At 41.6% G+C, this 24039-nt stretch overlaps 1 protein-coding gene across 1 annotated transcript in view; it reads right to left on the reverse strand.

Annotated features, from left to right (window-relative positions):
- MDN1 (midasin AAA ATPase 1) overlaps positions 1-24039 on the reverse strand; it is a 131584-nt gene that overhangs the window by 9866 nt on the left and 97679 nt on the right. Inside the window, exons 73-92 of the mRNA XM_016208126.2 lie at positions 23504-23702; positions 22001-22160; positions 20145-20291; positions 19481-19607; positions 18384-18489; positions 17758-17873; positions 16447-16932; positions 15959-16185; positions 14923-15078; positions 14579-14748; positions 13653-13814; positions 11128-11265; positions 9113-9254; positions 7761-7933; positions 6843-6986; positions 6189-6336; positions 3748-4079; positions 3330-3494; positions 2066-2167; positions 1134-1329 (exon numbers count right to left, since the gene is read on the reverse strand). Coding sequence (XP_016063612.2) covers positions 1134-1329; positions 2066-2167; positions 3330-3494; positions 3748-4079; positions 6189-6336; positions 6843-6986; positions 7761-7933; positions 9113-9254; positions 11128-11265; positions 13653-13814; positions 14579-14748; positions 14923-15078; positions 15959-16185; positions 16447-16932; positions 17758-17873; positions 18384-18489; positions 19481-19607; positions 20145-20291; positions 22001-22160; positions 23504-23702 — 3596 coding nt within the window. The remainder of the gene's footprint in view (positions 1-1133; positions 1330-2065; positions 2168-3329; positions 3495-3747; positions 4080-6188; positions 6337-6842; positions 6987-7760; positions 7934-9112; positions 9255-11127; positions 11266-13652; positions 13815-14578; positions 14749-14922; positions 15079-15958; positions 16186-16446; positions 16933-17757; positions 17874-18383; positions 18490-19480; positions 19608-20144; positions 20292-22000; positions 22161-23503; positions 23703-24039) is intronic.

Raw genomic sequence — 24039 nt, forward strand, 5'->3', positions numbered from 1 at the left:
TAGAAAGCCTAGGTCTTTGCAGAACAAAGTAATCATGAGTGGGCGTTATTAATGCTAGTTCTGCCACTAATGGGCTATGCGGCTTAGACACAGTGCTGGGCTTGTCTGTGCCCAAGATGTCCTACTGACCTATTGATGTAACTGCCTATTCTCTACCCCCCCACCCCCAACCACTGAAGCTACAAGAATATAGTGTAACTACACATGTGACCATAGAAGTAGGATGTTTAGCTGGGTTTCTACTGCTATGAACCAGAATAAACAGGCTGGGCACATGGCACATGATTCAGAGCAGCTAATGGAATCATCCCCCGTTACTGAGTTATGGGTGGAGAAATGGTAGTGATTAAAAGTATAGCACTTGGTATGGAAAGACCAATGTGGGAATCCCAGCATCCTGATCTTGGACAAGTTCTTAAACGTCTTTGGCTTTAGTGTGCTTGTCTATAAAATGGAGATATCCTTGCTCATGAGATGACTAGAGGAATCCCATGACCATGCAGCAACGGCTCAGAACAGTGTCTGGCACAAAGTAAAAGCTCAATCCATGGTAGCTGTTATGATTACTGTTTTATTATCCTAACAAGTAGGGGAAGAAGAGAAAAAAAGTAATCTGCAGAGGAATTGTTTTTGTACTATCCCCATAGGCAGGTATTATCAACAGTGTTTCACATATTAGGAATAAAATGGTGAAAAGGCACCAGACTAGACTGATGGATGACTACTCCCCTCCTATGTGATTTTTTCTCTCCCTTTTCACTTACAGAGAAAACACGTATTTCAAGTTCACTGCTTTTGCCATTGCAGGGAGCAACCTCAAGGTGATTGTGAAGAAATGTCCAGTACTCAGAAACCCTGAAATCAGTGCTGGGTTTGAATGCAGCCAGTGGTTATCAAGGATATCTTAAAAACTTACACTAAATCCAGAAACACTGAGCATCTGCACTTGGCTACAGACATCTTTAAACAAAAAACAATTAGTATTTCTGCACAGTTATTAGATGAAATAGTTTTTAAAAGCCATTCCCCTCCCTCCTAAGATGAATTTGTAGGAACACCTGGTGGGCACATAGTCATACAGCATACGCTCTCACAGAGAGCTGAGTGAGCAAAGAAGCCTTCCCTGCACCTACCGTAGGTCTGCGCATCATAAGGGTCGCTCCCTTGTTTAATGTGCTCAAATGCAGCCGCATCCTCCGCCTGGGGCTGGGTGGGCTCCTGCTCTACATGGCTGTCCATATCCACAGTCCTCAGCCTCTTGTGCACATGCTCATTGTGATCACCCAGGGAGCGTTCATTGTCGGCCTGTCCAGGCTTCCTCTTAAAACTCTGTGGGAAATAGGAAATTCATCAGAGCCTTGTCTGTAATAGTAAAAAGACAAAATAAGCACAGTGTCCATTCACAGGGAGCTGGTTAAGTAAATTAGGTACAGCCACACAAAAGTGGAATTCAATGCAGCTATTACAAAGAATGGGTAGGTCTTTACATACACAGGACAATTTCTGATATAGTTTTATATCTGAATAAAGGCAAGGAAGCAAAGAAAGACACACATATGCACATCCACACATGTTGCACATGCAGAAAAGATCTGAAAGAAGATAACTGGTAGCACCAATTTTCTTGGGTGGCTTAAGGACAGGGATAGGATGGAAACATTTTAGAGAATTGGTTTTTTATATACTAATTTTGTATCATGCATAAATTATACCTCATTAAAAAACTTATTTTTTAAACTCTAAAGACTATGGACATTGAAGAGTAATACTGGTTGGTGCTGGGCAGCAGCACATAGTACCAGACTCAGGCTCCATAACAGGAATGGGGGAGGGGATGGGTGGTGTATGTGTCTGTGTGTGTTTCTGCACAGGGAAGAAGGCCCAGTGATAGTTCCACTGGGAAGGCCCCAAAATCCTGGTCTACTAACCAGGGATGCCATCATGTCTGGTAGAACAGGGACAGCAAATGCAAAGAATGTGGCCTTTTTTTTTTTTTAATCACTATGTTTAGAGCATCTTTTTCTACATGCAGCCTTCACTTTAGTTTAGCTGAAGAGTGACGGACCTGTGTGCTTTTCCTGGTCTGTTTCTGGGAGGCCAGCCGGGCAACAAGGTTGGATTCATGGCCTTCTGCCTGGTTTGCGTCTGCAGCTCCACTCCCATGTTCCTGTGAAATCCAAGCCATAGAAAATGAGGGTGGAGGAAGCTATCAAGCATCTGGTTACTGTGCTGCACTGTGCACAACTTCTCTCACCATGAGTCTCATCTCAGAGTCAAATTATCACACCTGCCCGCCTGCTCTGGAACTCACCCATGGGCAAAAACAAGCATCTAGTTCTTGACCTGCTACCACCACTCTTGGGTGGCTTTACTTTGCCAGGCTGATTAGCTCTTGGTTTATAGGAGTGTAGTGGCTCACTCTGGGCAGGACAGACCTGATTAGAAACCAGGCTTCATCAGCAACCAGCTGTGTACCCTGGAGATTGTCATTTAACTTCACTGAGGGTTATTTAACTCAAATGTAAACTGGAGAAAATAACAATAGTATTGGCTATCTTTTAGGGCTATTGTAAGAACTCACTGAAATAATGAAAATGCTTAGCATCTAATGGGTGCTCAATAAATGGGGTGGAGGAGGTGTAAGTATATAAAGTGGCTATTACTGGTGAGAAAACTGGGGCTTAGAGAGGCTAAAGGAGTTGTCAAAGTCACCACTGTAGCAGCAGGTCCTTTGACTCAGGGCTGTGTCACAGCATGCCAGTGGCCCAAACTATGGCCACATACAGAACACATCACCCAGGTCAAAAAAGAACTGCTTTGCTTGCCTATTGTTGCTTGAAGTCGGAATTCTACCTTTCTTTCCTTGAGACCGTTCTAAAAAAAGTAACACGAATGCCCTGGCCTGGTAGCTCAGTTGGTTAAAGTGTTATCCCCATATACCAAGGTTGCTGTTCAATCCCTGATCAGGGCACATACAAGAATCAAACAATGAATGTATAAATAAGTGGAACAACAAATCAATGTTTCTCTTTTTTCCTCTCTCTAAAATCAATAAATAAAAGTTAAAAAAAAAATAACGTGAACCTGATTCTCCCCCAGAGAACTACCATCTAATAACTTTCTCATTAAGCCTATCAGTTAAATACACTATGTAGCAAATATTCTGGGGTTGGTTCTGGGAAGCATATAAAAACAGGTCTTCAATCATTTTCTCAATATCGAAAGATGATTTAGATGACAACAAATAAACATCACATGTAAACCAACTACTGCGATTTCAGACAGGGAGGAGAGACTCTTGTAAGAGGCAGCCGGCCAAGGGCCCTCACCTCCTTCCCTGGCTCCTTCTCAGGCGCGGCCCCAGCCAGCTCCGCAGCCTGCTCGCTCTGCGCGCTCTCCACCCCCGTCTGCCCGCAGGAGTGGTGCTCTTTCCTCTCCATCGCCTCCGGCACCTGCTCCTCTGTGCCAGAGTCCTCCCCTTCTATTTCCTCCTCCTGCAGGGAAATCAAACACAACATTAAATGCTCTGGGGAAGAAACATGAGGTGGGGAACACCTGCAGTAAGCAGGCACCCACTCCTCACTGAGGGGAGTCTGCAAGGAGGGGACCAGCCAGGGAGGGTCTTAAACAGAAACTGAAAGCAGCACCACCTAGTCATGGAGAAGTATCCTAAAGGACATTCTAGTGGGAAGAAGATAATTCTTCCTCATTTTTTCTAACACAAGGGAAACCAGACCTCCACAGTACCTGAGGCTGGAGGCCTTGATCAACAGAGACGCCACTCTCTGCACCTTCCTCACTGGCTTCTGCATCATTGTCCCTGTCCTCCAGAGACTGCTGCTCCTCCTCTTCTGAGCTTTCTTCTGAATGTTCGTCTGTATCTTTGTTTTGGTCACTAGCTCCTGTGTCCATCTCTTCCTCCCCCTCCCTCTTGTCATCTTCACTGGAGCCTTCCTCAGGCTCCTGTTGACTCTGATCTTCATTCTGGTCAGCCTCAGTCTCTTCATTTATTTCCTCAGCCTCATGACCTGCTTCTTCAGTGTCCATTGGTTTTTCTTTAATTTCCAAAGGATTCTCTTCTGCATAGATTAAAAAAACAGAATTTTAAAAACAATATTACTTATGATAGGATGTAGTTACTCAAGTGTTTTGTTTTGTTACTTGAACCAGGAGTTGGCAAACTATGGCCTGTGGGCCTACTGTGGCCATCTACATGTTTCTGTAAATCAAGTTCTATTGGAATACAGCCATATCCATGCGCTTAGTTATGTGTTTACCCCATCCACTCCATTGCTTATGGCTCCTCTCTCACACTACAATAGCAGAACTGAGTACCTGTTACTTGCAGATATATTTATTACCTGACCCTTCACTGAAAAATGTTGCCTACCCCTAATATAAACCATATTTATATGTTACATACAGTTGGTTCGATGGTGTGTTTCTTTATTAAGTAATTCACTAAAAAATCCTAAAAGTCACCACAACAGGAACATTTTAGACCACAGATAGGAAATGAGAGTCTAATTTTCAATTATCACTGGGAATAATTGGTGGACATCATTTTATATCATATACAGAAAATACAACACATATTCAAATGGAAACAATGTTATATGAAAAAGTTATGTTTATTTAAAGTTATGTTTATTTATGTTTTTCTATATTTTGGAAACTTCAGAAATCAGTTACTTTGTTGGCAAATAATTCTTTAAAATAACAGCTCTTTAGTTTATATATGCAATAGCTTAAAATGAGCCTGGATGTTTTTGGGGGGAATAAGACTTATTACACTCTCAGTGGATTTTAATTTTCTTAATTCTGTACTTGCTTGCTTGTTGAATTAAAATCTGAAGTCAGATTCCAAAATTATAAGCTAATGAAATAGCCTCAGGAACAATAATTTATATATACTATGTTTAAAAACCAGAGATTCAGAGTCAAGAATGTTTGGGCATGAGGAAAACCTGTTTCAGTTCTTTAACCAAATGGTTCCAGTTAAGTAGCAAGTTCGCCAAGTTTATTTTTTAGTTGTTATTATTTTTAAAAATATGTCTTTATTGATTTCCGAGAGAGATAGAAACATCAATGATGAGAGTCACTGATCGGCTGCCTCCTGCACGCCCCCTACTGGGGATCGAATGGCGATCTCCTGGATCATAGGTTTATTCTCAACCACAGAGCCATGCTGGCTGGGTGCAAGTTTATTTTAAAACATGGAAAATACATTTTACGAAAACCATATGCTCACCTCCTAGGTTTAACAGATATTAACATCTTGCCATATATGTGTCAAACTTCTGTCTCTTTAAGAAATGGTTCTGGATACAACTACCTCGGTTCTGGAGGCATTCGTCCTTTCTACTTCCTTAGATGGTATTATAACCTGAAGTTGTAGTGTATTATTCTTCCCATGCTTTTGTACATTTGATGTATCCATAAATAATGCATGAAACTGTTTCTTGTATTAAATTTTTAGATAAATGGTACCTTAGTCTTTTGTAACTTGCTATTTTTGTCCCAGTATAGTGGGGCTTTTTAAAAAATTTGATAACTTTACCAGATATGTAACTGATTCATTATGAAGAAGAGGGAGGCTAGCTCAGTTTCCATCTGGTTCCCCACCAGGATGGAGGCCACTATTATAGCAGCACCTCCTCCACAGTGCTTCCCTAGAGGAGTCACCTGGGTTGAACAATGGGTGCCAAAGGCACCAGATTATGGTTACATGCCGATTAATTTCTCTTGGCATTATTCAATTTCTTTCCCCATTATAATGACTTCATATTTCAGGCTTAACACAAAATATAAGCACAGCAGTCAATAACTGAAACATTTCCTTAAAAAGCTGAAACTAAGCTCCAAGAGAAGCCTGGGTGTACCCAGTGTTTCCATCAATCCATGGGATGGGCACAGTGATGGCTGTGGGGAGACAGGGCACCACCTAGGCACAGCAGCATTGAAACATAGGATGGAAATGACAGGAGAGAAGGAGTGAACTGCTGGTTTACAAGCTTCAAGTCTACTCAGAAGAGAAACACCACAAAGAACAAGCAATTTTTGCAAACTGGAACTGAGCTGACTAAACATTACTTATGACTTAGCCATGACATTGGCCTGAAGCGAAATCCGTTACTCTCGATTTTCAATGAGTACCTATTGGTCTCTTTAGGTTTTGAAAGACACACCTTCTCCTTCTTCATGGTCTGTATCCTCACCACTGTTCTTGTCTTCACTATCGAGGTTCAGATCGTCTGGGAGGTCCAAGGCCTCAGGCTCCGGCAGCGCTTCCTGACTGCCATGGTAAGGGTCCACCTCGTGCTCATCATATTCCCTCTTTGGACAGCAGGGAGAACAGGCAAAATAATAAAAATTAAAGAACTGTTGTTTCAAGTAGTATTCACATATAATTAACTGTAAGTAGTTATGCTGAGAGAATACAGTATCTCTGCCCTAACACTATCAGCACACATTATAGTTTTCCTCTATTTCTAGAATTTCCATTTTGGAACTCCAAACTTCTGTGCAGCTTCTCCACTGATAAGAGACACTGTGTTACTTGATCTCAAAGAAGAAACTGAAGTTTATGAGAAGAAATAAAAGGACTGTAGGTTTTAGCTTCCAAACTACAATATGAGTCCAAACAGCATGAAAACCACCTCATTGGTAACCAAGTCCGATATTTTATGTCCTGCTAAAAGGTTCTGTTACACATTTTTTTATGAGACAATAAGAAAACAACTGATGAATAGGAAAAAAACGCCTTGAGATACCCTAAGGGCTGTGTGTTCGTGCAGTGGCCATGGCCTAGAGTCCGGAGAGAGAATCTGTTCTCCCATTACCTCATCTATTTGTTCATTAATCTTGTCTTGGCCTTGTCCATCATCATCAGATTCGGCTTCTTCCTTCTTATCATGCTGTTTTTTATCTCTGTTTGACTTCCCAGAATCCAGGTTGTCATCTTTAGCAACAAGTCCACAATCTTCCTAAATGTCACAGGCAGAAAAAATAATCATCACTCTTGATCTAAGAAACTGCTGACACAGATCAACTCTACCTAATGTAGCTCTTATAGATGTATATAATTTCTGCCTGCTGGGCTACCCCCTGGAAGCATCCAGATGACAGGGCATTGTCAATGACCAGGAGAACAGTCTGAGCTGCTGCAGTGTCACACCCAGCCTGGGAGGTTCTGTTTGTTTGTTTTGTTAGTCTTCACCCAAGGACATTTCTTCTGACTCTTTAGAGAGATTGCAAAGGAGAGGGAGTAAGGCTGGAGGAGAGGGGGAGAGAGAAAGGCAGAGAGAGAAAGGGGGGGGATCGATGTGAGAGAGGGACATCGATTGGTTGCCTCCTACATGTGCCATGACCAGGAACAGGGACTGAACCTGCAACCCAGGCCCATGTCCTTGGCCAGGAATCAAACCCCCGACCTTCTGCTGAGTGGGGCCGCTGCTCTGAGCGAGTCACACCAGCCACAGCAAGCCTGGGACTTCTGAGGAGGAGCTGGAGAAGTTCCGTGGCCAACAGCAGAGTAAGAGTATGTGCGCTGTTTCCTTAACTTTCCTCCTTCATAACACACGCGATGCTCAGGTCAAGCTACTCTTAGCTCTGAATCAATGAGTAAGACACACAGGAGAGAAAGAAGAGAGAGAAGCAAGTGGAAAGGAAAGGAAGAGCAGTAAATGACAGGGAGCGGCGGTTGGGAAAATTGTCTCCCTCAACCTGGGAACTATGTCATGGGGGAACCTCTGAATTACCTCATCCATTCCTGGTCCCGTTTCTTCCGTTTTACTGTCGTCTTCCTCCTCATCTTCCTCGTCGTCATCATCACCCCAAAGCCTCTCATCCAGCTTGTCAGCTTCCTCACCGTTCAGCTCGCCCATCTGCTTATCCAGGTCTCCACCCTCGCTGTCTGATCTCTCATCCTCCTCTGAAAGGGAAGGCACTGGGCTTAGTTCAGCAGACGCCAAGCTGACCTAGTCCTTTGTGTGCGGGGGAGACAGGGACCCATACCTGGCAAGAGCCCAGCCTGGGACTTACTGCCTGCTTCTCTGGGGCACTCTACTGGCAGATGTCTTTAGATCTGCCACAGCTGCCCTACTGTTTTGCAAACTGTTTGAAGAAACAAGGAAGTCTGTAATGTGCTATGTTAACAGACCATTAGAAGGCTGGTAGAATAGGCGTCAGGATGTCTAGTTCTAGGGAAATATTCATTAGGGGACTCAGCAACCGCACTGGTTTTTGGTTTCTTATCTGTAAAATGACAGAACTGGACTATATGATTTCCAAAGTTCCTTCCCCATCCCCAATACTTCTATGATTTTATCCAACATCTAAAACTATTTGAATAGCTCAATTAATCAGAATTTTCTTGCCACTATCTTTGCTCAAGATCTGTGTCAAAAATTATGTCCTTATGCTGCTTAGGCAGGTGTATACACTTCTACTCTAAGGTCAGTTTGCATTTCTGCAAGCTCTTTACTTAGAATAAGACACTGTGTCTCAAATTAAGCTTTGGACAGAAACTTAGGGCAAGAGCTGAATTATGGTACAAACACATGACAGATGTGCTATAAGAAATCATTCTAAAGTAATTTTTAATGATAAGGAAAATGTTCATAATAGGTTAAATTGTGCATGTCCTGTGAACATATGTATGCAATAAATGGAAAGAAATAAACCAAAATTTATCAAGTGGTTTGGGTGGTAGGTCTAAAGGGTATCTTTTATTCCTGCATTTTTATTTCAAATTGTCTACTATTTTTGAGTTAAAAGCCCCGCTCTGTTAGCGATCATCTCCTTTCTCTTTCGAACTTCCCTGAAGCGCAGTACCCACTCACTGCACCTGGCACATGAGGCAGCAGGAAGAGCAGTCAATGTCTCTGTTTCCTCAGAGAAGAGTCTCCAGAGCTGACTACAGACCTCTGCCTTGAGGAGATGGTGATGGCACAGGCATAAGTGGGGATGTTTTCATTAGCAGTTATACAGAATAACCATTTGATCCAAAAGATTCTAATACGACAACAGGCTACTTACTGGGAACATGTAACTTCCTGGCTAAAATAATTCTTTTTCAAAAGCAAGAATGCAGTGACAGACAGGCTCACACCTTGTTCTTCAAGCTCCCCATCGTGCATTTTCCCATCAAAATCTTCTGACATCTCAATGGCATTGTCCTCGCCCTTAATATCTGGTTTGGGGTCAGGATGCTCCTCATCCTTTTCTCGGCCCTTCTGAAACGTATCTTCTGCCTACGCCGAAAATCAGAGAAAACAAACAAACATTACTAATGTCTACTCAGTTCTAAATAGAGTACAAATACATATATAAGTGCCAAGGTTAATGGCATAAAGTTATCTCCGGGTAGAGAAAAGGGAGAACCAACACAGATAACCACACACAAGAATTTCTTATTCGCTGTAACATTTCTGTAGTTAATTTCCAGTTTTATTGCACTTGTGATTAGAGAATACAAATTCTGTTGAGGTTTCCTTCACATGAATTATTTTTTTAAAAAATCCAGACATATTTAAAAAGAAGATGTATTCTTTGTAGGATAAAAAAAATTCATCACTCTTACTATACTGCCCGTATCTTTAATATGGTGTCACTTCGATCTCTCACAGACAGTAACACTGTGAATGCAACTTTGTTCACTGTTCCTTAAACTATACATTCCTATATACGCTACATGATATTTGGGGCGAAAGATTCATGTTTGTTATCTCTTTCATTACGGGTGAATTTTAAAAGTTCTTTTTAAAATATAAAAGTAATAAAATCTTATTAAAAGAATTCTAAGCACAACAGAAACAGTAAGTTTCCCACAGCATCACCATCTTCCAAAACTTCCAAAAAAATTACCACCACCAACATTCTGATGCATCTTTTATCCATGAATACATCACAAAGAGTAATGTAAGTGTTACGTATCAATACCTGCCTCTCAACATCTTTTTAAATAAAAAAGGAATCATGCTTTACAAATTGTTTTGCAATCTGTTTTTTTAACTAAAAAAAACTTTTAGATCTATTTCCATGTTCATACATATACATCTATCCCATTTTGTTTACTGATGTACCATGTTGCTCTGCATATTTTCTTTGACCCTTATTAGCATTTCTATAAAAAAATGGAATTCCTAGGTCAAAGAAGATAAATAATTTAAAATTTATTAGATAGCGCCAAATTGTTTTTTTTATTCCTTGTAATTTTTTTTTGCATTGGGTTGTACTTTTCCTATTAGGCTTACTTTTTTACTCTAGTTTTTTTTCCATTAGAAAAGTACTGTGTGTTGAGTTAAATTTGAGAAATATAGAAAACCCAAAATAAGAACATACACACATATATTAGACAAAGCTCCGCCATATAAACACTAGCACTATTCTTTGGGTTTTTTATTTCTTTCCAGTTTTTCCTTCAAAGAGTGAGAGAGAGGAGGTTTGAATTGGTTTGCTCCTTTATTTTTAATAGCTATAATCATACCCTAAATAGAAATTTATGGTCTGCTTTAGACTTAAAATATGTAAGTGATAAAAGAAATTCCATTACCTCTTCTTTCTTCAAGTCACAGTTGCTTATCATAAATGACTAACAGTAGTATGCATACAAACTACTCCCAAACAAGAGGCATTATAAAAAGCAACCTGACAGTCTAGTCCAAAGCATCTGAGTATTTCAAAAGCATTCTTGGTTCCAATAAAAACAGAATATAGATTACATTTTTTCAACATGTCTTAAGAACATACATAAAGCTTACTAATAGCAAACACTGGCATTATTATTTAATGCAATTATCACTTAAAATAGCCAACCTTTTTATCCTTAAATGAACTACTACCAAATATACTCTCCAGAAAAATCAGCAACTATCTTCCCATTAAAATTTTTAAATAATTTCCTCTCAAATTATAGCCATAAGCAGTGACTGAGTTGCAAAGTTCTTTTCTGTGATCTTTAAACTTTTCATTTACACCCACTTCCCAAGCCCCCCAGTATTCTTATAGGTCCACAGATCAGTTTGAAAACCAATGTCATTTATGTCTGTAATTTATTGAAAAGAAAGGGGAAAGGGAGCGGTCTTCTGTAAACTCTATACACATTTCAGGAATGTGAAAACGTACCTCTTCTTCATTTTCTATCTTGTCGCTCACATCCTTCACACCCTCACCTTCTCCAATTCCACCTCCCTCATAGTCATGGAACTCAGTTGCTCCCTCGCCTGGTGAATCTTCCATAAATTCTTTGGGCAGGCAAAATCCCTTGAACATAAAAGAATGAACAGTTAGGCACAAAAGCAATTTTTTAAAAAGGGATTTTCGGTCCTACCACACACAAAAATTTAAACAAATGCTTAATGCTTTTTCTAGCTAAGTATTTTAAATCTGATGGAAATACAGAAGGCCTTTGACCTTCTTTTCTTCCTTGGTGATAACAGTTACCATGCAGTTTCAAAGCTCAACATCAGATTTAATATATGAGGTTCTCACTTTGTAGGGGCCTCTGGTGTGTGGTAATTTGTCATTTTGCCAAGACAGAAATTTGAATGATGTATACTAGGGAGAGTATTTAAGAGCAAGTCATTGAAGGAGGGTAGACCTCTCAGTGTCTAAATCCCAAAGGAGTTTTTCTTTCTTATTTTCTTCTCAAATTAGTAAGCCTGAAGGGAGAGAGAGAAGACATGTAACCCTAAAGGCATAGCAACTTGAAGCAGATGCTCCTAAAATAAAATGTTAATTTTAATGTATTAAAAAATATGCCTTCCCCCAACTCTTAAAGTAAACCTGTCACTCTTGGGGAACATGCCACACCTGGCTGCAGCACCTGGCACAGCATGGGGACTAGAGTGAAGAGCAAGGCTAGACACAGTAATGTTTGGGAAGTGTTAACAAAACTGTGTTTCATGTTGGAAAATAGCTGAAAAGCAAAATCAACTACTTCAGTGTGTGGGACAAAAGTGAACAGGAAAAGAAGTAAAAGAAAATAGTGGGTCTCAATGAGAAATTTTAATTTTATCAGAAAATACGAGCTATCAATTTAACGGTCAAACTGAGAATAAAAATGTACTAAAAATAAGTTAAAAATAAGCTTCCAACTAAGGAATTAAGATCCAAGACCAGCAAACACTGACTGTGACTTAGTTACAAAGAAACAGCTTTCTGTGGATTAAGTGCTGTAATTGCAACCTAGATCTATTATCTTAGCACCATGTCCAACATACTTTCAAGGTCCCTCAGCACTACTGAGAAAGGATATGAATATAACTTGGACATAAAAAAATTAAAGGAAAGGCAAACTCACTTTCAGGACATGTATTCTTAGAAAGTCGACTGAAAACACATTTTGGTTAACTTACCTAATTTTCCCATTGAGCTACATTAATTTAAAATAAATATATTTAGATGTAGACAGAATAAGCACACAGGAAAGATTCAGATGTCCTTGTGCAGGACACACCATTACAGTAGCTATAGCTGGGACAGCCACTAAGCTCCCATCACTTTGTTATATCAGCTTATATCAGAACCACTTCCACCCCCACCCAATGCACACACAAGTCAGACAGGCCAAAATCATTCTAGAACCTGTCAGACCAGAACACTGGTAACAAGTAGACACACACAGCTAACCCAAATCTCAGGGCACCCTCACCACACACTGTCCTACTGCCGTTTGCATGCAGTATGACCACCAAGAAGTGATGGAATGTGAGACTGGCTCAGTGCTCATCAGATAGAGGGGGCAGATCTGAGATGCATTCATTTATTACTCAACAAATACACATATTTATCCTCTAGAAACAAGGAATGGGCTTGCCTTCCATTCTCTGACCCTTTCCAGTACTCCAGATACTCAGAACTAAGAACTCCAGACTGTTTACAAGAAGCCTAGACCCCACCTTCAGTTTGTAAATTTCTATTTCCCTCAAGTGAATCTTATCTGCACTGTACTTAGATTTGGAGAAAATCTTGGAATACTAAAGGAATAAAAACAAAACCAAACATATATAATTCAATTCAATTTGGTTATCACAAAAATGCTCAGGAGTATAGGCAGACCTCATTTTACAAATGAGGAAACCAAGGCTCAGAGAGGTTAAGTGACTAACTGAAGAAATGGATACCCTGTGATTACAGTGCCTACCATGCAGCGTCAAATTTGGCTGGTATAAGGGCTGGATAAATGAATGGATGAATGGATGAATGAATGAATGAATGAACGAACAAATGAATGACTTCCCTATTAAAGAAAAATGCTCTACCTAACATTAAGACCCCATTATCATTTCATAATTACATATGAATGATTAAGTGAAAACTTAGTAGCCTTAAGTATTCACCTCTCCTGGAAGTCTAGCTTGAAGTTACCTGAAGATGACTTCAAACTGGGGACAGGGAGAGAAGGGTATGAAAAGCAGCAGCCTTAGACAGCCTCTAGAGTCGAGGGAGCTCATCAGTGGGGGCTCTGTAGGTTGCAAGACTATAGTGGAAACAGGGTTATTAAAAGGGTGCCAGACAACTCCTTAATCCATGGGGAGAGCAAATCACCTCCTATTTGTGAAGGTCCAAAATAAAAGCCCGTCAAACCAAACACTGATGGATATGGAATGTATCAGCTGCCCACACTGCTCCACGTAAGTAGTCCTTACCTTCTGGGCAAGCTCTGTGAAGACCTGGGTAAGCACGGAGAGCAGCTTTGCAGTGCTCCGATGAGTTGCCAAAGACATGGTCAGGAAGAAGAGGACAAGGTCCGAGTACCTGGAGAGCATGGGCATCAGGCGCACCAACAAGCAGCAGGACTGGCTGAAAAACTGTGGGGAAAGCAGATCAGAAGGCCTGCTGACACTGCTAAAGGGTACCGGGTTTCCCTTGGGGTGATAAAAACGGTAATGAAAATGTTCTGGGAGTAGATAGCAACGATGGTTGTACAACACTGTGAATTCAATGTACTAAATGTCACTACTGGTAAGGTTTATTATGTATTTTTAACACACACACCTGTTCACTGAGATTTCTTCCTCACAAAAGTACACTTTAAATTCTCAGTCACTTAAGTCTCATTTAACAAAGTAGTTGTTTTTTAAATAATGTTTATAAACAAATTCCACTGGGAATCACAGTAGGCACTGGAGGCAATAATACAAAATAACATAGTGTCCTACCAAAAAAAGTTGCCTGTTAGGACTTACGGATTCGACAACTTCCTCTGCTGCCTTACTGTGAAAAGACTGTTATTTGCAGAGCATGGTGATTAAGCCTTAGTTGATGGCATCAACATCACCATTAACAAATACTCAGGAGAATGTGGTGAGGATATATAAGAATACCGAGACAATGGACATACTGGACTGCTAGCACTTTTGTACCTATGATCTTACAACTGTAACCCTCAGCTAGCAAGCCCTAGGCTTTTCAAAGTTTGTCAATGGTGTTTACATCTATAAAGAAATACAATTCCTAGTGATTTTGCTGCAGGAGCCTGCTTTAGGACTGCCCACATAAAGAGAGGCAAAACCCACTGCCTTTGATCAGCCCACTTCCGACAGCAAGAAGTGTGTAAAGAACAGTTGGTTACCGTGTGCTTTGCTGCTGTGCCATCCTCACCGCACGATTTCAGTCTCTCCAACAGCTCAGAGACAGCAGAGATTATTTTCTGCACATGCAAAGTGCTCACATCGGCCCACAGTTCTTCCTCTAAGAGTTTTGTTAGATGTCCCGACTGCAGTCTCTCAGAGCCTGCTGCCTCTTTCATTCCCAGAAAAGAATGACATGAATAACAGAACATAAACCGTTTTCATCTCCATTCATCCAGTAATCATTTCAAACACCTGTCCTTAAATATTTAGTCACAAAAATAAATCATCAAATTAAAAAATGAAATCAAGTATGACACTAATTTTTGCCTCATTTCAGACATACCATCCTCTTCTTGTGGCCTTGGATGGTCAGTGTTCTCATCTGTCTTTTTACTGCTCCTTTCTGCTAAGTTCTGGATGGCATACAAGATGGATCGAATGGCAGTTTCCATTTTCTCTGCAAAGTCTTCCACAAACCCTTCATCCAACATTTGGTTTCCTATTAAGTAACATGATACAAACAAGCAAACAAAAAACCCGTTTGCTTAAGGAAACCACTGGCAACCCTCACTTGTTATTTTACTTTATTTTAACTAATTAATTAATTAATTTAATTAATTAATTTATATATATATATTTAATTAAATTAATTAATTTATATATATATTTTAAAATATATCTTTATTGATTTCAGAGAGAGGAAGGGAGAGATAGAAACATCAATGATGAGAGTCATTGATCGGCTGCCTCCTGCACGCCTCTGACTGAGGATCGAGCCACAGCCTGGGCATGTGCCCTGACTGGGAATAGAATCATCATCTCCTGGATCCTAGGCTGACGCTCCACCGCTCAGCCACGCCCAGCTGGGCCTCACTTGTTACTTTAACAAGTGGCCACTTGTAAGCACCTACTATGGGTTAGTCACTGTGCCAAGCTGTGTTGGATACAAAGATGAATGAGACACAGTCCTTGCCTAAACAAACCTGCAAGTTTATCGTCTTGTGTTAAAACAATTTTGCAGTAAGAATGTCAAAAACATGAAAATAACAGTTTAGATGGTGTGTATAAACACTACCTTAGTTCAAAGACCACCTTAGCTTTCCAGTCTAAGGGAGAACTATCTGTAACAGCTGAGGGAGCCTGTGGCGTCTCTATATGTGTACTACAAAGAAAGTGATACAATGGCAATCCAAAGGCAAGGAACTGGAACAAATGTAGCAAAAGTTAAGAACTGTGGGTTACAACCACACCATTCTGCCTTAGAGCCCTGGACAGGTATGTCTAGAATGAACAATATGTGTCTTTAGGATAATCTAGACTTCATCTATAAGACATCATTCCTATGCTGGGCTTTTACTCCCTTATTTAACAGTCCTTACCTCCTTGGCTGCCTGACGTGAGTAGATGTGTCTTCCAGGGCGTAAAGTCATCTGTGGCTTTACTGATTTCTCCTCTGATATATTTCAGGCTCTCAACTAATGCCATTTGTTGGTCTGTTTGCTCAACCTCCATCCCTGGAAGAATGAACAAGGACTCTAGGCCTTGCAGGTGAGCTGACACCTGGGACAGGCAAGTCAGCCCAGAAGAGCAAACTTCAAAATCTTTCCTGCAACAACAGAAATGCCACAATGTTGAAAGGAAAGGGCTACCCAGCCACCCCCAGTGCTCCCTCCAATCACTAAAATGGAAGTAGGGCAAAACTCGCTGTATCTGAAGATTTAGTTACACATATGCCACACAGCACTATGCCTGTCCACTGAAAAATGGAGAACTGAAGCCTAAGCCCTTTCATAATTTTAGCCCATCACTCAACTCTGAGCAAGTACCCAAGCACACAGAGAAAGAGCAGAGGCATAGGCACACTCACCAAGAATAAAAGAGAGTCTCACAAGACTGCTGCCTAATTCTGTCAACATCAGCTTTCACTGTTTTAATGGTCTTCAGCATCTCTGTTAATCTTGAAGTTGACTGTTGCCAAAGCTGGTCCTGTTTCCGCATCCGGCAACCAGAGGGAAGCTGATTTCCGGGTACTGGGGATGGGTAGCTCAGCTCTGATGGGATGAGGTCTGGCACTGCTCTAGAAAACTGTCCCATGGTGAGCTCTGGTCCTTCAAGGTAGAGGGCAGAAGGCTGACCCTGTGTCTGGGCATCACCTTGGCCTGGAGCTGACCCTGCACTGGGGCAGCACTGCAGGAGGCAGGAGACCTGCTCAAGCAGGATCTGGCTCTGCATGGCCAGGTGCTGCAGCCTCTCCGTCCACTGCTGCACACCATCCTGAGGGGGGAAGGCCACAGGGTAGAGCAGTGGCCCCATCAGCCTGCTGTGAATCTCCTGCACACAGCTGAGGAGGTTCCTGTGCAGAAAAAGTCATGGGAAAAACATGTGGTACCTTAAACTGTGTCACTGTGTTGTTTTTAACAGTAAGTTCATTCATTTCTGAAGCAAGCATGGGCTTTTTCATATATTCAAAAAAGACGATCCCTCCAATAGGTAAGAAGTCTATTAAAATGCCTTGCAAAGCACTCAGACACATCCTCAGTCTTTCAGAAGTATCAAAACTCACTGCTTATCACCTGCTCCCTTACAGCCCTCTCACATGCAACAGCCACACAAATACAGTGACTTCAACCATTTGTGTGGAGCAGAAAATAGCTGAAATTGAAGTGATTAGTCTGGAAATACTACTTCTCAACACTCAACAGATGATGATACACTTTCCAACTGTCCTCATCTTTTGAATATCTATTTCCACTGAGGAGCATCCACATATGGCTGAGCAAACTGAAACTTTGTGATCCAAAAAGCCTAACACACTGAAGCGAATCAAATCTGATCTGGGCTGAGACTGGGATGCCCCAATACCATAAACACAGCCCTGTCTCTTAGCCCGCAGGACTGTCAACCACATCTGCCCTCATTCCAGGCTCAGGTGTAGTACAGTCATGGCAATACTGACTGACTGGCTCAGCTCTGAACTCATCTTCCAGGCCCCTTTCTCCTAAGAGGTGTTGTCAGAATCAGGGGGCAGAAGCATATCACCAAAAGCCAGGAGAAACCCCACCTGTCTTTTAGGGCCTCAAATTCCATTTCATAACTGAGAGCAGCATATGCAGCAACTCTGAGCTGACCCATGTAATTCTTTCTACCCTGGCCACAAACCCAGCTAGTCTGCTGGTACCTGAGGAGGATCCACTGCTCAGTCAGTGTGGTCAGGGAGCGCCGCTGTCGGATAAGCATCTTCATCAAATGTGCTGAGAAACCTTTACACCGCTCGATGTTGCCCACACCCATTTCCTGGCAGGGGGAGAAGGAAAGCGTGCTGAAAGTGCTGCTGGTAAGCTCCAGGGAAGAATATTAGATCAGCTTTGGATGTGCTCCACTCTAGAGGCAGGCGCCACATTGACCTTTTTGAGCACTGCTTCTCAAATTATGCCCCCACAGATAATTTGATATTCCATGAACAGAAACTAGGTTTAACACCAAAACTGAATATTAGTGGTCTTTTCTCAATTGGTAAGGGGGAAAAAGCTGAAGGCGGCATTCTGAATTTGAAGCTTATGTTTCATAATTTTTCTTATGCCTTTGGCCCTGCTGGCAAATGTAACAGAATTTATAAGATGCTCTCTGCTTAAGCACAAAATTACATTGATTTGCACTGTAAATTTAATGATGTTCTGCAAAAACCTCAGCCACTGCCAGCAATGGGCTGTTATTACTTGACAAGTTCTGAAAACACTGCCCTGGGATGAACAGAGCTGGAGCTCTCCCTGGGCCCCTGCAATTCTGACGGTCTATCATTCTAACCTTAGCAGGGGCTGCTAGGGCTGCGCTTAGTCTGGCATGCCGCGCAAGAGACCGATAAAAATACTTCTGGCATCCATCCCACGAGGACGAGAGTTCTGTAATCAGCCTGAAAAAAAAATAAAACATGATTTACTTAATTAAATCACTGCTCCCACCCTCAGATCCCAAAGATTCAGAGATTGAAGAATCTGAATATTTATTTCTGTGAGGCACTCATCAGATCCTTTATGCAAAAGATGTATTATATTCTTTGCAGGGAAAGCACAGTGGGGAAATAAATTATGACCATATGGTTTCCTTAATTAACGAAAACTTTATAACCGTTTTGGCAGTGGAGGCTAGAGATCATAAATCCTGATGCCTACAAGAGCCAAGCAAATAACACATGATTCAGGAGAGCCAAGCACAAAGTGATACATGGCAATGACAGCTGACCTCCACATGGGAGAACAGGGATTGTTATGGACCATAGTGAACTGGAAAGCATGTATCCTGTCAAAAGGAGGGAGCTGTAGTCAACTTTTGACCACATGGGAAAGCTAGCCCGACTGTTCAAATTTTCTGAAAAAACTGATAATCCAGAACGCTTACGCAAAATTTGTATTTTTTACAATGTTGCGTTCAATCTGAATTTAAAGCACCAGGAAGGCGAGCAAACTAAACACAAAGGTATGCCATACCTAGTTCATGCAAATCATTTACAACAACCTTGCGATAGTTAACAGAGGCAGCTCTGTCTCAAAGTTTATAGGCTCTCAAATTCAAGAATATATTACAATTTATAAGAAGTTTATATATGTGAAACAGCCAAAACTGTGGCTATCCTCTCACATTTTCACTTGTATATTCAAATGAAGTAAGGAGACCTCAGGAAAATCCAAGGGCCAAAACAATGAGAGACACAAATACAAGGAGGAAAGAGAAGGAAAAGGGAGAAAAAATTAACACTTACTGAATGCTCACCAGATCCTGAGCCAGACACTTTTCTAAATGCTATCTTTAGAGCAATGCTAGGAGAGAGGTATTCCTCCACACTTTGGCAAATGAGGACATGGAGGCTTAAATGACTGGCTCCACTTATAATTTAAAAAACAAACCTAGAGTCAGCCTCCTGAGTGCTGCTGACTATAGACAATGCACTCCGGAGATCCAACGGGTGAAGATGAAGCATCTCTTGAGGGTTTTTTGAACGGGCCCAGGCAAGACCTTTGCGATATGACAAACCTAAGAAATAAAATAGCATGTGTTTAAGTACAGAAGCTTGGGAGACAATGGATGTGCCAATGCCCTCCTCCTGCCCCCCAATGTCATTTCTACTCAAAGTCAGGTCCTCAGAAAAACATCACCCAAGGAGCCTGTTAGAAAGCAGATGCTCAGGCCCTGACCCACACCCACCAAAACAGAATCTACTTCTGCATTTTAACAAGATTCCCTGAGTGACTGGTACATGCACCAAAGTTTGAGAAGTACTGCTCTCTAAGCTATGCTGGAAGAGTGGGTGCAGTACAACATATGGTGATGAAAATAAACATGATTTCTGAGAAACCTCATTACAAAACTGTGAAAGTATTTGGGAATCACAAACGGTTCATCACAGGATTTCGTATGTATGTGACGGGAACTCTTGAGTGGCATTTCAAAACCTTGCCTGCCACTTTCTATTTCCCACTGTCTCCACTGTTTCTAGGAAGGTCCTCCAAATACCCATGTTGTTTTTCTCCCTAACAGCTGGTGATTATACTTCACTGAGATTATATTTACCAGTTTTTGCAAGGTGCTGAAAGAGGTCTGCCAATGCTCGCTGCTTCTGCATGAGAATGTGCTTGGCTTCTGACCGCTGCTTCTCCTTCTCTGCAGAGGGCTCCACCTTTAAGCTCTGCAGCTCACTCACAGAGGAAATTACTTCACCTGAGGAGAAAACGGGGAAATATGGAAATCCCAAGGACTTATTAATGTGTTAAAATTATCCAAGACCAAGGACATTTTGGGAAATGAGGTCAGGAGTCATTTATTTTTATATCCTGGATAACAACAGAAAAATAAAAATACATGGAATTTTATATTCCTCAACAAACAACTCAAAAGTATTTATTCTTTTTTTTAGTGGTTTTGTAATCAATTTTACAAACACCGCTGTTGAACACTGTGTGCAGTGATTTATATTAGGAATATAAATCATCTAAGGTACATTTCCTGTAAATATGATATATACTGGACTACTACTGGGTACTTGGTAGATATTCCTTCAATCTGCACAACTCCAGAAGTTCTTATTTGTAGCTGTTCAGAGAGGTCTGTCACTTTCTGAGGGTCATTCAGCTAAAGAGTGGATTTGATGACAGGACTTGAACCCTGCCTTAACCAACTCCAAAGCCCAAATTCTTTCTCCAGCACCATGTTGCCTTCCTGAATATCCTGAGGTACCTATTACAGGTACCTGCCATGGGCAATGTTTGGGCTGACTATCCCCCTGAAACTCATGCTGAAGTCCTAACCCCCAGCACTTCAGAATGTGACTATCTTTGGAGATGGGGCCTTTAAAAAGGTAATTAAGGTAAAATAAGGTCATATGGGTGGGCCCTTATCTAATCTGAGTGGTGTCCTTAGAAAAGATTAGGACACAGATATACACTGGGAAGACTATGTGAAGACACAGTGAGAAAACAGCCATCTATAATGCCAAGGAGAGAGGACTCAGAAGCCAAACACTTTGTTCTTGTTGTTTAAGCCATTCAATAGGTGGCACTTTGTTAATGCAGCCCTAACAGATAAATACAAGCAGTCTGGTCTTTCAGATGACAGCCAGTGCATCACATGCATTACACTGGCTTCGTAGGGGAATTAGGAGAGAATGCTTTGCATCATACAGAGTGGGTGCCCCTTCCAGAAGATGCACATGGGGCCTGTATTCATTTACCCTTATCACCAGGCTCAGAGAGAAAGGTTATCTTGAGCAATAATATTAGGCTATTACTCTAACAAGTTATCAAAATAAGGAGCCCCTGGAGATTGAACCATAACCTAATTAAAAAAGGACCAGCCCCACTCTGACACTGCATGCACTGGGGGAAGGAGGGAAGGGCTGCCAAGAGCCCAAACTGCCTATTAAGTGCTGGATATGTCCCTATAGCCGTTGGTATTATACTACTGAGCAAATTGGGCTCTCAACTCCCCTGAGCAAAAGTGGTCAGGGAGATGGTCCTACTACACTGCTTTGAAGTGAAGAAAGCAAGAGGACTGTGGATGAATCTTCTTTTTCCTTTAACCCAGGAGACAGTATTTTGAGAGGCGGGGACGGCTTCAAGACTCTGGGAACTCCATCTCCATGCCCCTCTACTTATGGCCCCAACCAACAGGAGGTGAAACAGACAATGGTATAACAGCACTAGTTTAGATGAGAGGATAAGATGAAATTTATGATGAAGGTTTGTATAATTTCAGTTGGCTCCTATGTCTGGGCTCTGCTGGTTTTTAGCTCACCTGTCTATTCAATTACCTGCTCAACACTATTCACGATGTCAAAAAAGGACATAGGTGAAAAATTCTCAGCCCTCCTGGGCCACTGGGGAAAAGAGAGAGAGCAAACCCCATCCTTGCCCTTGGCTGCTGACACCCACCGGTGAACTGATCAAGGCTGTCCACCAGGTGAGGGAGGCGGCTTTCCTTCATGAGCGTCAGGCACATCTTCATCATTCGTTTTGTGAGTTTCGGTAAGCGATACAGAAGCTCCCCCTCCAAGGGGAAAGGAGCACCCTGACATTGTTCTGGAATTGTGGCCTATGGGGAAGAACACAGAACACGGGTTAGTCTTCCTGCAAGAACAATAGTAACAGCACTTACCTGCGTGGGCACTAAATTTAAATGCTGCACCCCTACATACACACCTAGCTCAGCAATTATTAAATTCTCTTCTCATCATCTCTGAAGTCTCACAGGAACAAATGTAGCATCACTACAATTAAAATAGGTATGTACTGTGGATTATTTAGAAAACTCTATTGCTGTTCCGTGAGATAAGGGTAGTAAGGACTCCCCACCCCCACCCCCACCCCCGGCAACGCTTCTGTGCCAGCCCCAAGGAGATTCCAGTTCTGATCTTGGAACGCAGAATAATAAGTAATACATGCTGCCTTTGAGGTGCTGTGTTGCACAGCAAGGCTAAACTGATCTGCCAAATCCTACCTCCTCTACCATCTCTCCCCGCCCTCCGCTTCCTGTTCAAATATCAAGAACCCAGGTATTAGATGAAGGGGAAAGCTTTCATCCATAAGAGCATATTTTTCCCCCTGAAGAATCCCTGAAATTCCTGCACTGTCATCAACAGCATGTCAAAGTTTTTGATCAGCATGACAGAAGCAGTGAGCTGACAAATACAATTAAAAGAAAATAAATTTGGCACCCGTCTTATCTGTAGAGCCATATCATGGCTATACGCTCAATGTCTATTATGCTTTCTGTAATATTAAAATATTAAAAACAGCTTGAGGAACTCCATTGTTAACTCTATGGACCCAGAGTGGGAAGTATAGTAAGAAGGCAAAAGTGATTACTCTCTTGAGGCGTGCTCCCTCCCCAAATCCTAGATCACCCTACCCCAAGGATATAAAGCAGGAACACCCATCCTGTAACAGACCTATTCAGTCAAAGTCTATGACTATTAAGTCTTTAGGAATTTTGAAAGCCAGTGCTTAACTGCTGGTGCTTAAAATTGGTCATGATAAAAGTATTTACACCATGGTCATTAGCAACCACTATAAACTAGCACAATACTGCATACATTCATTCCCTGTGCAGCAGCTTCAATGTAAGCACCCAAAGGCAGCTTCAATGGCCTATTCCTACACTGATGTTTCAAACCATTTGACACAGGTAAAAGAAATGTTCACAGGTAAGCACAACTTATTTCCCATAGGCTAGCATTAAACTTTCAGCACCAGGATCCAGGTTTTTTGTCCTATTCTGCAGCAAGGTCAGGCAGACATACAAATGCTATATACATCCAAAGAGCAAAATTTTAAAGGCATTTCCTTGCCTAGTTCTAAGAACACTCTTTACACAGGAAGCGTAAATCCCACCTGACTGGCCTAGGAATAAGCAAACACTATTCCTCAACCTCGTACCTGTGCAGCTGCTGGCTGGGACAACAGGGTCTCCCTCAGAGCCTTGTTCAGATTCTGAATGGGGGACATCTCACTTGTGGCTGCTTCTGTTGGCTGTGGCACAAAGTCGAGCTGTTCCTCCTTGTCACTCTCCACCAGGGATGACCGGCAGGGTTCACTCAGGACAGTTTCAAATTTCTTCATGAATTTAAAGAGAGTTCTACCCCCAGGAAGTAACAGAGATGAGGAGAAAAAATAAATGGATGGAAGTGAGGAAATGTAAAAATAACATCATAATGTGTACACACATAACTTGTATACAATGAGCTCCTTAGATACTCATAATCATATTTTAAAAGAAAAAGTATGACAGGTATTGTCACCTCCATTTTCTAGGAGAAAAAACTAAAGCCAGGAAGGTGGGATCACTTTACTCAAGGTAAAAGAGCTAGTGAGTGGCAAAAGATTCAACCCTTTCACAGCACACAGTCTGCTTTGCCTCAAGGTATATACCACTCCAGCCTGCAGGTAGACTTTGCTTTGGGTGGCAGGGGATG

This window comes from Miniopterus natalensis, chromosome 5 (genome assembly GCF_054644295.1).
Source record: "Miniopterus natalensis isolate mMinNat1 chromosome 5, mMinNat1.hap1, whole genome shotgun sequence".
Taxonomy (NCBI): domain Eukaryota; kingdom Metazoa; phylum Chordata; class Mammalia; order Chiroptera; family Miniopteridae; genus Miniopterus; species Miniopterus natalensis.